Below are 12,271 nucleotides of genomic sequence, written 5' to 3' on the forward strand. Positions count from 1 at the left end.
GCATCTGAGTCCCACTCCTGTTTTGTGCCTTTTATAGGCAGTTTCCAAACACCCACTGCCACATAAGGCTGTTGCCTGAAAGCAGCCACGAGCATCTGTTCGCAATCCCAGCGCCCCTTTTGAGGGAGAAGGCTTGGGAACTACCCCTGTAAAAGTTTATCCCCCAGCCCAGTCCTCGTGGTTTATACTGAGGCTCATTTGCTCATTCAGGGAGCAAGTTGGAACCCTGGAACTCTGATAAAAAACGTCCACTGGAGCCATAGGAGCAAAATCTCCCAGGCCTAGAGGAACAGAGCCCCAGAGCCAGCAGTGTTTTATGTAGCCTGCTGCTCTGCTCCAGTGACTTCCATAATTTGTCCAGTATTATTTCTGCAGCCTTTGGTGGCCTTTTCTCCTGGGTTGTTAATCCAACAGCCCCTGCAGTCCATCTCAGTCTCACACTTGGTCTCCAACCTGTTCAGTGGAGCTTATTCTGTTTCTCCTAGAAGGCACTTTCAAAATACCTTTGCTTCCTCCAGTTTAATTTTCACCTAAAATCCAACCTGCAGCAGGGGAGGCTCAACCCCATTTTGAGGAAAATTTTGTTTCTAATGGTGCATTGATGGGGTGAGGAGTGTGCAAATCCTTTAAAATCCTTTCTAAATCCCTTACAGCTGTGGCCTGTTGTCCCCCAGCATTGCTTATGCCACAGAAAACACAAATTTCAAATGAAGAGCAGCTCCAGTTGGTGTCACTGCTGTCACAGCTCCTACCTGCTCCTGTCTGAGGACAAGCAGGACACGAGGTCCCCACAGGCACTGGTCACTGCTGGCAGTAGGGAGATGTGATGTTCCTGAGGCAAAATCCAAGGTTTTGATTCAGCTTTCAGCAAAAAGGCAATGCAACCTCAAGGGTAGAAATATAATCAGCAAAAACTAGAGTTGCTCAAGTCTGGTAAGCAAGGGGCAGCCCTCCTTGTGAAAAGCACTAAGGAGGATTCTAGGGAAAAATCACGCGGGTTTGGGGTGAGTCAAGATGGTTTCCTTTCAGCTGGGGCAAGGGAAGGCATTGTGTTGCCCTTCGAGTGACCACAGGTCCCTCATGTGCAACCCCAAATGGTCCAGGGTGTAACGGGGTGGGATAAGGAGCCAGCACCAGCTGCATCAGCCCCACCCCGTGCTGACGTGTCTCTTTTGTGTGTTGTTACCGAGCCTCCTGCCGTGTTTGATGCGTGGTCCTTTTTCCTTTTTGCAGAGCAATGAGCCCTTAGTTAGACCCTCAGCCTTTAAACCAGTAGTTCCTAAAAACTTCCATTCCATGCAGAACCTCTGCCCGCCGCAGAGCAACGGGATGGCAGAGAACAGAAAGAGCTTGAACCATGCCAACAGCAATAGCCCGTCCGCACCCAAGGGTGGACTCGACAAGAGCAGCCTTAACAGGACTACAAACCAAGGCGGGGGGCTCTCGGATTCGGGGCGTAACTCGCTAACGAGCCTGCCCACCTACGGGACGGGCTACAGCCAGCACGTGGGCCCCATGAGCGCCTCCACGAGCCACATCAACCGCATCGGGACCACCTACGTGGAGAAGAACATCGTGGGATACAACGGGATATCTACCTCAGACAGCGGGCGGTCCTCGAGCAAGAGCACCTCGTCCTTCAACAGACTGAACCATCTCAACGAAACGATGCCTTTCCACTCGCCCTCGACCGACGACATCATCCAGGACCTGGAGGACCGGCTGTGGGAGAAGGAGCAGGAGGTGCTGCAGATGCGGAGGAACTTGGACAAGAGCGAGGCGGCCATCTTCCAGGTGTTCGAGGAGAAGCAGAAGATCTGGGAGAGGGAAATGGAGGACCTGAGGCAGAACTATGCCAACAAGTTGCAGCAGGTCTCCAAAAAGGCGCAGCGGGCTCAGCAGGCTCTGCAGCTCCAAATCTTCAAGCTCCAGCAGGAGAAAAAAAAACTCCAGGATGACATGGGACAACTCCTCCAGCAACGAGAGGAGCTGGAGAAGAAATTTGTGGCTTTCAAGAAGGAGCAGGCTGAGTTTCTCCCCAAGATTGAAGAGACCAAGTGGGAGGTAAGAGCGTTGTTGTAACAGGCCGTGAATGAGGCTTCCATCGCGGAATCTGGTGACCCAAATACCTCCCACGTGCCCTAAGTGGAGCCCACAGATAACAGCCATGGGTTGGTGACCTACAGGTAACAGGTGACCCTTGTCACCTCACTTGTCTTGAGTCCCAGGCCTGTTGATTTCAGTAAAGCTAAAATAAGCACAGGGGTTTTTTGTGCACACCCTCCTGTGCTGGTTAATAATTTGACTTCACGGTCTGGTCACTCCAAGTTGTGACATTCAAATCCAGTTTCAGGGAGCACAGGTCTTTCCACACAGGTAGTTGTGCCTGCCAAAAATGGGCTTAAGTCTATTTTAATTAAATTCTTTTACCATTTGCATTTGGGCAAACCTTGAAACCTCTTTTCAGAGACTGGACTTTTTTTTTTTTTATTGAAGATATAAAAGCAACTGAGCTAAGAGTGACATTGATAGCCATGTCTACCTCATGCCTTCCATTGTAACACAATGTTTTCAGTTGTTAATAAGTTTGTCTCTCTTAAAAGGCTGAAAGACAAATTCCTCTTTCTAGTGCTCCTCCTGAGACCTACATAACTTTTTCCTACTGTTCCTATTTTTAGAACATTTTATCAAGGTCTGTTTGTATAGCCAGTGCTAACGTACCTTTTTTTCATCTTGATCATGTGAAGAATTTTAATCCTCCCATGCACAGCTTAGAAACTTTAAATTTATTAAGAGTGCAGAGGCAAAACATAGCCCTAGAATCAAGAAGACCTTATTCTGCTAATCCTGATGGAAAGTCACTGAAGCTGGGATTAATTAGGCTCTGAAATGTGGCATTTTGCAGATGTTCAGCAGAAGGTTTGGGATTGAGCCCCGCGGGTTTGTGTGTGGGAGAGCAAGATGAAGGCAGGAGCGAAGCATCGCTGGTGGGGACTGCAGCACTGGGCTTGGCTGTTTGGGCAACTCCAGCTGGGAACAGCGTCGGGTCCCTGAGAGCCAGGAAAAAACACAGAGGTGTTTTTTAGGGACAACCTCTAGGTCCGTGGCATGGTCTGGGTCCTGGTGAAGGCTGGGTCCTTGAGCACGGTCATTTCATGGGCAGTGCAGGGGACAAGCAGCTCCTCATTGCCATCCACCAGCCTCACAAGTGCTCTCCCCACAGGTGTGCCAGAAGGCAGGGGAGATCTCCCTGCTCAAGCAGCAGCTGAAGGACTCCCAAGCCGACGTCTCCCAGAAGCTCAATGAGATCGTGGGACTGCGGTCGCAGCTCAAGGAAGGTAAGAACTTCCTACGGGAAAAAGAGGAGCAGATCCTCACCCTGAAGGACTCCTACAGCTCCAAGAGCGTCAACCTGGAGATCTGCGAGGGCGAGCTGCAGAGGAAGATGAGCGAGGTCCAGGTGCTGAGGGAAAAACTGAACCACTGTGAGCTGGAGGTCTCCGGCCTGAAGCGGACACTTGCCAGCATGGCACCTGCGGGGTCTTTTGGCGGGGACCTTGGGGAGAAGCTGCGGGACCCGCTGGCGTGCGAGAGCGACGAGGCCAAGATGCAGCGGCAGAGCGAGGACAGCGTGAACACCCTGCGGAGGGAGGTGGAGCGGCTCCAGATGGAGCTGAAGCTGGAGCGGCAGCAGCGGGAGCAGCAGGTGATGGACTTCGAGGAGGAGCGGCGCACGTGGCAGGAGGAGAAGGAGAAAGTCATCAAGTACCAGAAGCAGCTGCAGCTGAACTACGTGGAGATGTACCAGAAGAACCAGCTCCTGGAGCACAAGGTCAACGAGATGAACACGAAGGCCACCAGCCCACCGCACACCGAGGAGAAGAAGACATGGACTCCCTCCCGACTCGAGCGAATAGAGTCCACCGAGATCTGAGGAGGGACCGAGGAGACACAACGGAATTTTTCATTGCTGTGCATGTACTACCTACTCAAGCCAGTGATCTTCCGAAGGATAATGCGCTCCTGTCGGAGCGGTGTGAGTGTGCTCCCACCAGGCTCCATCACCCTTACCCTCCACTTCTGTGCTCTGTAGGTAAAATAACTGTGGATGTGCATTGGTTTTCTATCGATAATGCAACATCTCATCTGGGTTTTTTCCTAGTACAGCTGGTGAGGGTCAATTGGCTCTTTTGTAATCTGCCCTGACTGTTACTTCGCTAGAGGCTGCCACCCCCTCTCCTACAATTCACCCTTCCTTGGTGGGTTGTTTTGGAGGGTTGTATTCGGTTTCTTTGGTTTTTCCAAGCATTTACGTGCAGCGAAACAGTTCAAAGTGGCAGGTTTGTTGTTTTTTGGGTTGTTTTGTTTTGTTTTGTTTTCCAGGATGTTTTTAGCCACATTGGCTAATGGAGCAAAGCTCTTGGGATCATGAGCAAACTCAAGTGTTCTGCATCAAGTATCCTGTCTAGACGGTGGTCTTAGTGAAGTCAGTGCGAGCTTGGCCACTGATTTCAGTGAAACCAGACATATCTCTACCAGACAACTCCCTCTTGCCCTGGTTGCAAGAGGGTAGGACATCCTTGAGGAGCAGGATGAGCCTGTCCTGGCAACAGAAGCCAACAAGGAATGATGTCCCAGCAGGAGCCTCTCTGGAGGCTCAGCAGAGCCTAACATATGCTGCGTTTTCACCTCCTTGTGGTTTCCTCCTGCAGTTCCACTCTTCTCCCAGGTTGTGACCAACCCCGGGAGCAGAAATACCCTCTCACTTCTGCCTTCGTTCCCGTACTCTTACTCTACACCCAAGCTGGCTACAGCAAGAAAAAAGCTCGGAAATCCGAGCTAGTTTCCCTTCCCAACAGCCCTCTTGACTTCCCAAAGTCAATGGAATCGAGGTTTGGGGAAACCTCCAAATCCATGGGATGTTTATGCAAACTGAAGCTTTAGCAATCTGCCCCAAAAGAGGGCAATTGTGCCACCCTATCCCCAAACGAGTGACACCTTGGTGCACTCTCTTGGTCCAGGGTCTGCTTAAAAACAGCACTCGAGCCTCACTCAGGAGCTGCAGGGGGGGGCACAGCAGCATCACAGCTGGATGGCAATGGTCAGCCTTCAGTACTGCCATTCCAAACAGCGCCCACAGCCATCCCAAAATCCAGGGATGGAGATAATAACTCGCAGGCCTCGCTCAAGAAAATACTCAGCTACGAACTCTGAGCATGAAAGAAGTCATAAGAGGGGAAAATGCTTAAGATCACGCAAGTGCTTATGCCGTGGCAGAATAATAAACCAAATCCTATGTGCACAGCCACCGAGGCAGCAAAGCCTGGCATTCCGCTTGAAAACACGGGCAAAGTGAGCTCGGTTCTTCCTGTCACGGACAATTTTTTACCATGAGTCACAATAAAGAGGAGAAAAATGTTGCAAAGTGGAGTTTGCACTGGCCAAAGGATCAATAGGAGTGGGGATTTTGGCTCTTTGCCCTGGGGAGCAGCTAGAAGAGAAAAGTTAGAATTAGCACTGGGATGTCTTGAAGTGTCTGTGACTCCAGGGTGAGTTTGGCCAGATTAAATTTCATGTGCATACCAAGGAAGAACCTCGAGGCATTGGGGGGCTGAAGACCTTCCAAACAAAAGCCCTGAAGCTGCACATTTTCCATGTTCTGTCTCCCCAAAGCTCTCCTGTTCATGACCAGGTCTGACCTTCAGTTTGAGAGCAAATATTGTTGTGATGAGCTCCAGACTGAGCAGAGTGGAGACTGAAGTCAGTCCCACCAGCCCAAGTCATCAGCCAGTGCTACTGGCCAGGAGCTGGCTGCCAGAGATCCCTGGAGCCATTGAAAAATTGAAAAGTGCAACATGACCAGGGGCATTTCAAGATCCAAGTTGACCGTTCCTGTCTTTGCCCACCACTTCTGCCTGTGTTGGAGCTGGAGGAAGACAACTCATGGAAAACACCCGGGCTGCTCAGGCTAAGCCCCTTTCCCTGGACCAGCCATAAAAGGGGGATTAGGTCAGGTCTGACTCCTGACAGGTGTGGGGAAGAGTCCTACTGCAAATCCTGAAGATGCTCCAGCGCTTTCAGATGTCAGCCCGTGCGCCCCAGCACGGAAAGAGTGCAGCTGACTGCCAGTGCCACACAGCTGCAGACTTTGCCATGCCCAGGGAGACATCCACGTACACCTGGCCAGGCAAATCCTAGAGCTTCCTCCATGTCATACTCCAGGCCTTCCAGACAGAATCAAACATCCCACAGTGTCAGGGTTGGACATCTGCTGTCCTGCACCATCTCAGCTTTCTTTTGACATCAGACAAGCCCACGTTGTCCTCCGCCTCAAGGCAGGTGTTTGGTGTCTATTCTTGTGAAGACTGTTCACCTCAGAGGAAAGGCCCACTCCCTCCACCTTCTTCACTGCATCACATCGATCCAGAGTTTCAATCCAGATCTGAGAGACCTCGACTGTGGACATTCCCTGGATGATAGAGCCTTGCAGACATCCATTAAGACGCTCTGCTGCTGGTTTTCCCTCTCTCGGGATTCTCCCACCCAGGATCCCCCAAGCATCCGGCTGTCCTGCAGAAACCACCCCACCAGTGCTACGGAAAATACAGATGGTTTTGGGAGCCAAACTGCCACAAAGGATTCCTGTGCTTCAGGATTCCTTCCCACAGCTGGATGTGCTGCTCCCCTGAGCCAGCCCTTTGCTCAGCAGAGACGGAGCAAAATGATGGCGGGACACCTGGGTTCCTGCTGTTTGTGCCCAGGTGGGAGCTCACCTGGCTCCTTCCAGATCCTTACGCTTTCACGAGTTGATGAAATCTCTCATCAAAAGCTTTGTTGAGGCTCTGGGGTCTTAGCCCTGGATTAGGACAGCCAAGGGGTGCCAGGCTGGTGTTTGGGTGACTATATCCTGGGAATGGCCAAGGAGGCGTGTGTCTCTTGAAGGCTCAGGCAGGGCTGATAAATTGTTCCTGTCCCATGGAACTTGGGCTTGACCATCCCCCAGCTGTCCACTCCACCTCGGAGCTAGTGGATTTCAGCATGACGTCCTGGCTCACGTGTCATTCTCCAAGTCCTGGCCCCAAAATCCTCTCTAACTTGCCACTGGCCCCCACCACAAGCTGTGGCCATGAGGGTCTCAGCTCAGTTGCCCACAAGCATTAGAGATGCTCTGGGATAACCAACACATGCAGCTGAACAATATGATCCGAGATTTTTGGGAGAACCAGGCCAGTGGTGGCAGTCCTGGAGCAGCTCTGGTGTCACAGGGCCCCATGTACAGAGCCCAGTCACACTCCAGGCACATCCACACGGCGAACAGAGGGCGCTGATCAGCTCCAGTGGCTTCCATCCATGAGGATGTGGGCTGAGCAGGCTATCCTGGTGCCAGGGAAGCTCTTACTCTGCTGTGAGCGGGGCTGCTTTGCTCCGCCACCATCCCAAAGCTGGCTGCTACTGCTGATCCAGCAACCCAGCTGGGCTGATTCCAGCACTCCCCTCTCACCCCCAGGGTGGACACCACAACCAGGGCACGTGCTTGTGCTTCACACAGCCCCACTTAGCTCCTGTCTGCTGGCAGCTGGTGGACCCAGTCCTGCTGTCACTGGTGGTGGTCTCTCACCTCCGGGTTTCCACGCTCCAGAGAGGAATGGAATTGTTTCTCTTACGCTGTTGTACAGAGAGAAGTGCACTTGGATGTAAGTAAGAGCCCAGCTCTGTATGTTGATGATTAAATGCAGACAAGAAAGCTCTCTGTCTTCTCTGTTGGCAAGGGGGACCGAGCGCTGAGCACCGCACAGGGGGTGCTCAGCACCCCGACCTGTGCCTGGCTGCACTGAGAATCTGGGCTTCAGCACCTCCCAGGAACGCAATCCATTTGGGATTAGCTCAGCCTGGTGTCACTCTGTCCTGCTTTGGTCACCCTGAGCCAGGTTTGCAATTGCCCCCTGGTTAAGGGAGACGTCCCTGCTGCCTGTCCGGTGTCACACCCAGACTCCAGGCAGACAGTGGCTCCCAGATGTGTCCCCCCTGAGCTCTGCCAATGGAAAGAACCATCCTGCTCCCCTCCTGCCCCTTGCAGTGGCACTTTATAGCTCGCTCAAGGCAGCGAACTCACGAGCAACATGACCAAAGATCTCCAGAGAGTGTTGGGCTGCATGCTTGGAGCTGTGTTCCGGCTTTCCTGCAGAGAGATGAGGCTGGTGTGGGCTGGAAAAGGGGAATGAGAGCTGGCCAGGGTCTTGATTTCCCCACGTCCCACCTGGGAATGTTTGCAGGTCCATGAGGGCCTTTCCTGTATGAGATAGGACAGCATCGAAAGGAGTTCCTGGGTGAGGTGATTGTCCCCAGTTGGTGACACCAGTGTCCTCCACAGCCATACCAATTGGCTCCATTTCCCATGGAGAATTTGGACCAGGGACTGTCCCTAGGAATTGAGATGGATGCCATTCCCTTTCTTCTTGAGGAGAAGAGAGTTGCCAGTCTTCAGGCAAATTCCTGCCTCTCATCTTCAGAGCAATAGGTCTGCTCTAGGTTAGCAGCAGACACCACAACAGGGTCCAGTCAATTGTTCTGGCTCAGTGGGAACTGTCCAGGAAAATCAGCATCCTGAGAGCTGGTGGTCCTGCTGGCTGCCGCCCACAGCTCACCCCAGGGCATCCTCAGCACCCGCCTTACCAAGGAACCAAATTCCGAGGTGAAGGCAGCGTGTTCTTCGCTTCTTCTGCTTGGGGTGTTGAAAGCATCTCCGCCCACCTTTGCTCCATGGAGGCTCCTGGGCCTGGCAGGAGGCCAGCGGGAGATCTGTGCTCCTGCAGGTGGGTGTGCAGGTGGGTCTGGGCCTTGGGCAGATGCCTCTCACTGTGCCTCTGCTCCCCAGGCATTCTCAGCCTCCTCCACTCCATGCCTGGGGTGGGAGAGAGCCCAACTCACTGTTAATTTAACCCAAACCTTCAGTTTAAGCCTTGGAACCCCTTAATATAAGGTACTGTTGACCAAGACCCCTTGCTAAAGATCTGCTCATGTGCCCTGCTGCTCCTCTGCTCCAGCTCTCCAGGCTCTGCTGCCTCCTTTTAGATCATCCCCATCCCACTGGAGCAGTCAGTGCCTCTCCCAGTGCTCTCCCAGGTACATCCGGACAAGCTGGAGCTACAGCGCCCACTGAGAATGGGTTATCCCAACTCTGCTCTCAGGAGCTTTCCAGAACACTGATCCACTCCTCTCTGACATCCCCATGGCAGCTCCATCAGCCCTGCTTTACCTCCAAGGACAACCTGGCTTCCTGCTGAAGGACATTCCCATGGCCTGCAATCCTGTGGGATCATTGCACGGGGATTCACACCATCACCACCCAGCTCTGGAGCTCCCTGGTTCTTCCACCCTCTGGAAAAAACAGGGGTCTGAGGGGTCTGTGAGGTCCTTAGGGGCATGCAGGATCCCACAGTGTATCAAAGGGTTGGGATCACATCCAGCTGTTTGCAGATGTTGGCTTCCCAGTAGGATGTTCCATGCTGGCAGTGCAACCTGCAGGATAATCCTCCTCCGTGGTTCTCCCAGTGACGGAGATCGTGTCAGGTCTGGAGCCTGGGACCAGGCTGTGTTTCCACAGCTCTTTCACAAATCTGTTTTCTCCAGCAGGAAGTCTCTGCTTTCTGCCCCAAAGCAATAGGCCATTCCAGGGAGATTTAAAAGGGACTATTCCCAACTCTGACGCCTGCAGGCAAGCCAACATTCCCGTGAATACCTTCACAGCTCCAGCCCTGGCCTCGACTCCTTTGGAAAGGGATGCAAGGCCCAGTCTGGCTCTAAATAACCACAGTGGTCTGAGCTCTAAATAAACAGGTGGCTCTGTTCATCCGGAGAGCCCAAAACTGCCCACACCCAGCAGGCCACCAGCAGGCGTGACCCATCTCCTCCTGGTGCCCACCCCATGGCTGCCACTGGGTCCCTGCAGCGGGTCTTCTCCACCTGGGAGCCACTGGGGTGTCGGAGCTCATGGAGTCGCATCCCAGCGGGACACTGTGGCTCTGCCATCCCTGAGAGCCAGGCTCGGAGGAGAAGGCCCCCTTCACCCCTTTCCCATGACCGAAAGGAGCAGAACGCGTGCGGGCAGAGCTCCGGCACCGGCGCAGGAGCGTCCCGGCACCACCCAATGCTGCACACCCGGCTGATGTGTCTATGCAGTCCCTTCCCAGGCAGCCGTGTCCCCGCAGAGCCCAGCCCGGGGCCGGGGCTCCTCCAAGGTGTCTTCGTTTGCACTCTCCGGGACCTGGTAATCGCTGTGAGCCCAGAGGAGCCGCGCCGGCCTTTGCCTCGCTCCGGGCACCGCGCCGGGGAGGGTTTTCCTCGCCCCAAACCGACGCACGTGGCTGAGTCGTCCCTTCTGCAGCAGATCCATGGCTGTCCCCTCAACCCCCAGCTCCCGAGGGCGGGTGGGGCGAGGCTGCTGTCCGACTTCACCAGCAATAACGGGAGCTCCGCTGGCGCCGGGCCGTGCCCCTCTGCAGGAACTCCTGCGTGAGACCCCTCGTCCCATTCCGGACCTCCCCGAGTGTAAATTCAACCCCAGCCTCGTGCTTTCTTCCCTCTCGTTTCCTGATGCCTCGGTGTCTCTCTTTCTCTCTCTCTCTCTCTCTCTCTCTCTCTCTCTCCTGACTGTGAATTCAAACCAGAAGTGTTCTGAACTCGACTCCGTTACTGTTCTGTTTCTGCGTCGACTGTTGCTGGTTCTCCGAACTGCGTTTAAACGAGACTTTGAAAAAAAAAAAAAAGAAAAAAAATAAAAAAAAATAAAAAAAAAAAAAAAAACAAAAAAAACAAAAATTGTTTAAAAAAATTGTAAAAAAAATTATATATATATAAAAAAAATATATATATACTTTAAAAAAAAATAACAAAAATATTTAAAAAACAACTCCATAAAGTCGGATGTCTCTCCTGTCCTCTTGGTCACTGGTCACTTCCAAACACTGTTGTCTTGACTTTGCCTCTGGTTAAGTGTGTTTAAAGAGGTTGAACAACAACAACAAAAACTAAATAAAAAAAAATTAAAAAAAAAAAAAAAGGAAAAAAAGAGGTAACACGCAGCGTTCTGAGATTTTTTGTACAGCCAAGGTGTATCTGTTTCAGAGGTTTTTTGTCAAAACTCCACCACACTTCCCAATTCCCTGCTGGTCTGTTGTCTGTTCCCATTGGGTTATCCAGATGTGAAGAGCTACTGCCTTTGCCATTTTCTACGGTGAAAATATAAATATATCTGTACAGAGGTATGTATATATATAAATAGACATGCAGATCTATATGTATACGTATCTCCAACTCTCCTCTCTCGACCTGACTGTGAAGGATTTTTATTGGGCAAAATAAAATGGAGAAAGGCCCCGTTTTAAAAACAGGACTGCGTGGTTTGTTTGGCTGCATCACGGGTGGGAGAAGGGGGGGAGAACCAGGGGGATTTTGGGGATGGATCCACAGCTGGGCTGGGGAACTTGGGGCAGAGCTTCACCCTGGGTGTAGCAGCACGCTCCCATCCAGCTGCAGTGGTGGGAAGGCAATTCCCCTTCCATCGCTTGGAAAAGCCACATCCCACACTGGAGCATCTCTGGGGGTTCCCTGATTTCCCCAGCACGAGCCCTTCACGTGGCTGAAGCAGTGGAAAACACTCAAAATGCACCAAATTTGTGCTGGATCCCAGATGTTCGGGGTGAAGATTCAGATGCAGCCCCCAGGCCAAGGCCCATCCACCTCGCCTCATAACCAGGGAGGCAAACACCACGTCCAAAACCTCCCGCAGGTTTTTACTCAAATGAATCCTGCCCAACTCTGTCGGCCTCACTAAAAAAACCCACATAACTGTTGTTTTTCTTTAAAAACCCAGCAATTCTAGCACTTTTTCCGATGGCAGCTTTATTAGAGAGGTCTCCTGCCCTCTGGTGACAAAGCTGGTGCCTCCCAGGGCAAAGTGAGTCAGGGATTCCATGAGTTCCCTCATGAGGTGCCATCAGCCAGCGTGGCTCCCCTCCAAACCCCTGTGGCCTCCTGAAAATGGGATTTCCTCACTTGCCAGGGGATAAAAGCCTGGTCGGAAGGAAGAGGTGGACAGAAAGTAAACCTGGTAGAAATATCAGGAGGAGACACAAGCGCTATGTAAGGTTCAAGGCAATATTTAAATAGTTTGCCAGTGCTGAAAGCCTGCAGTGGACGGGAAGATGAGTTCTGGGAACAGTGGAGCCGTGATTATTGGAAATACTCAAAATCTGTGTGGACACAGCCCTTG

At 52.3% G+C, this 12,271-nt stretch overlaps 1 protein-coding gene across 4 annotated transcripts in view; it reads left to right on the forward strand.

Moving 5' to 3' along the window:
• LZTS3 (leucine zipper tumor suppressor family member 3) overlaps window positions 1-10,752 on the forward strand; it is a 48,040-nt gene extending 37,288 nt beyond the window's left edge. For 2 of the 4 annotated variants that reach the window (XM_040064748.2, XM_040064746.2), the window contains exons 3-4: window positions 1,234-2,064; window positions 3,224-10,752. In XM_040064748.2, coding sequence (XP_039920682.1) covers window positions 1,234-2,064; window positions 3,224-3,934 — 1,542 coding nt within the window. In that variant the 3' untranslated portion in view covers window positions 3,935-10,752. The remainder of the gene's footprint in view (window positions 1-1,233; window positions 2,065-3,223) is intronic. The other 2 variants (XM_040064747.2, XM_040064749.2) reach the window with 2 other exon arrangements.
• The last annotated feature ends 1,519 nt before the right edge of the window (window positions 10,753-12,271 follow it).

This window comes from Hirundo rustica, chromosome 5, assembly GCF_015227805.2.
Source record: "Hirundo rustica isolate bHirRus1 chromosome 5, bHirRus1.pri.v3, whole genome shotgun sequence".
Lineage (NCBI taxonomy): Eukaryota > Metazoa > Chordata > Aves > Passeriformes > Hirundinidae > Hirundo > Hirundo rustica.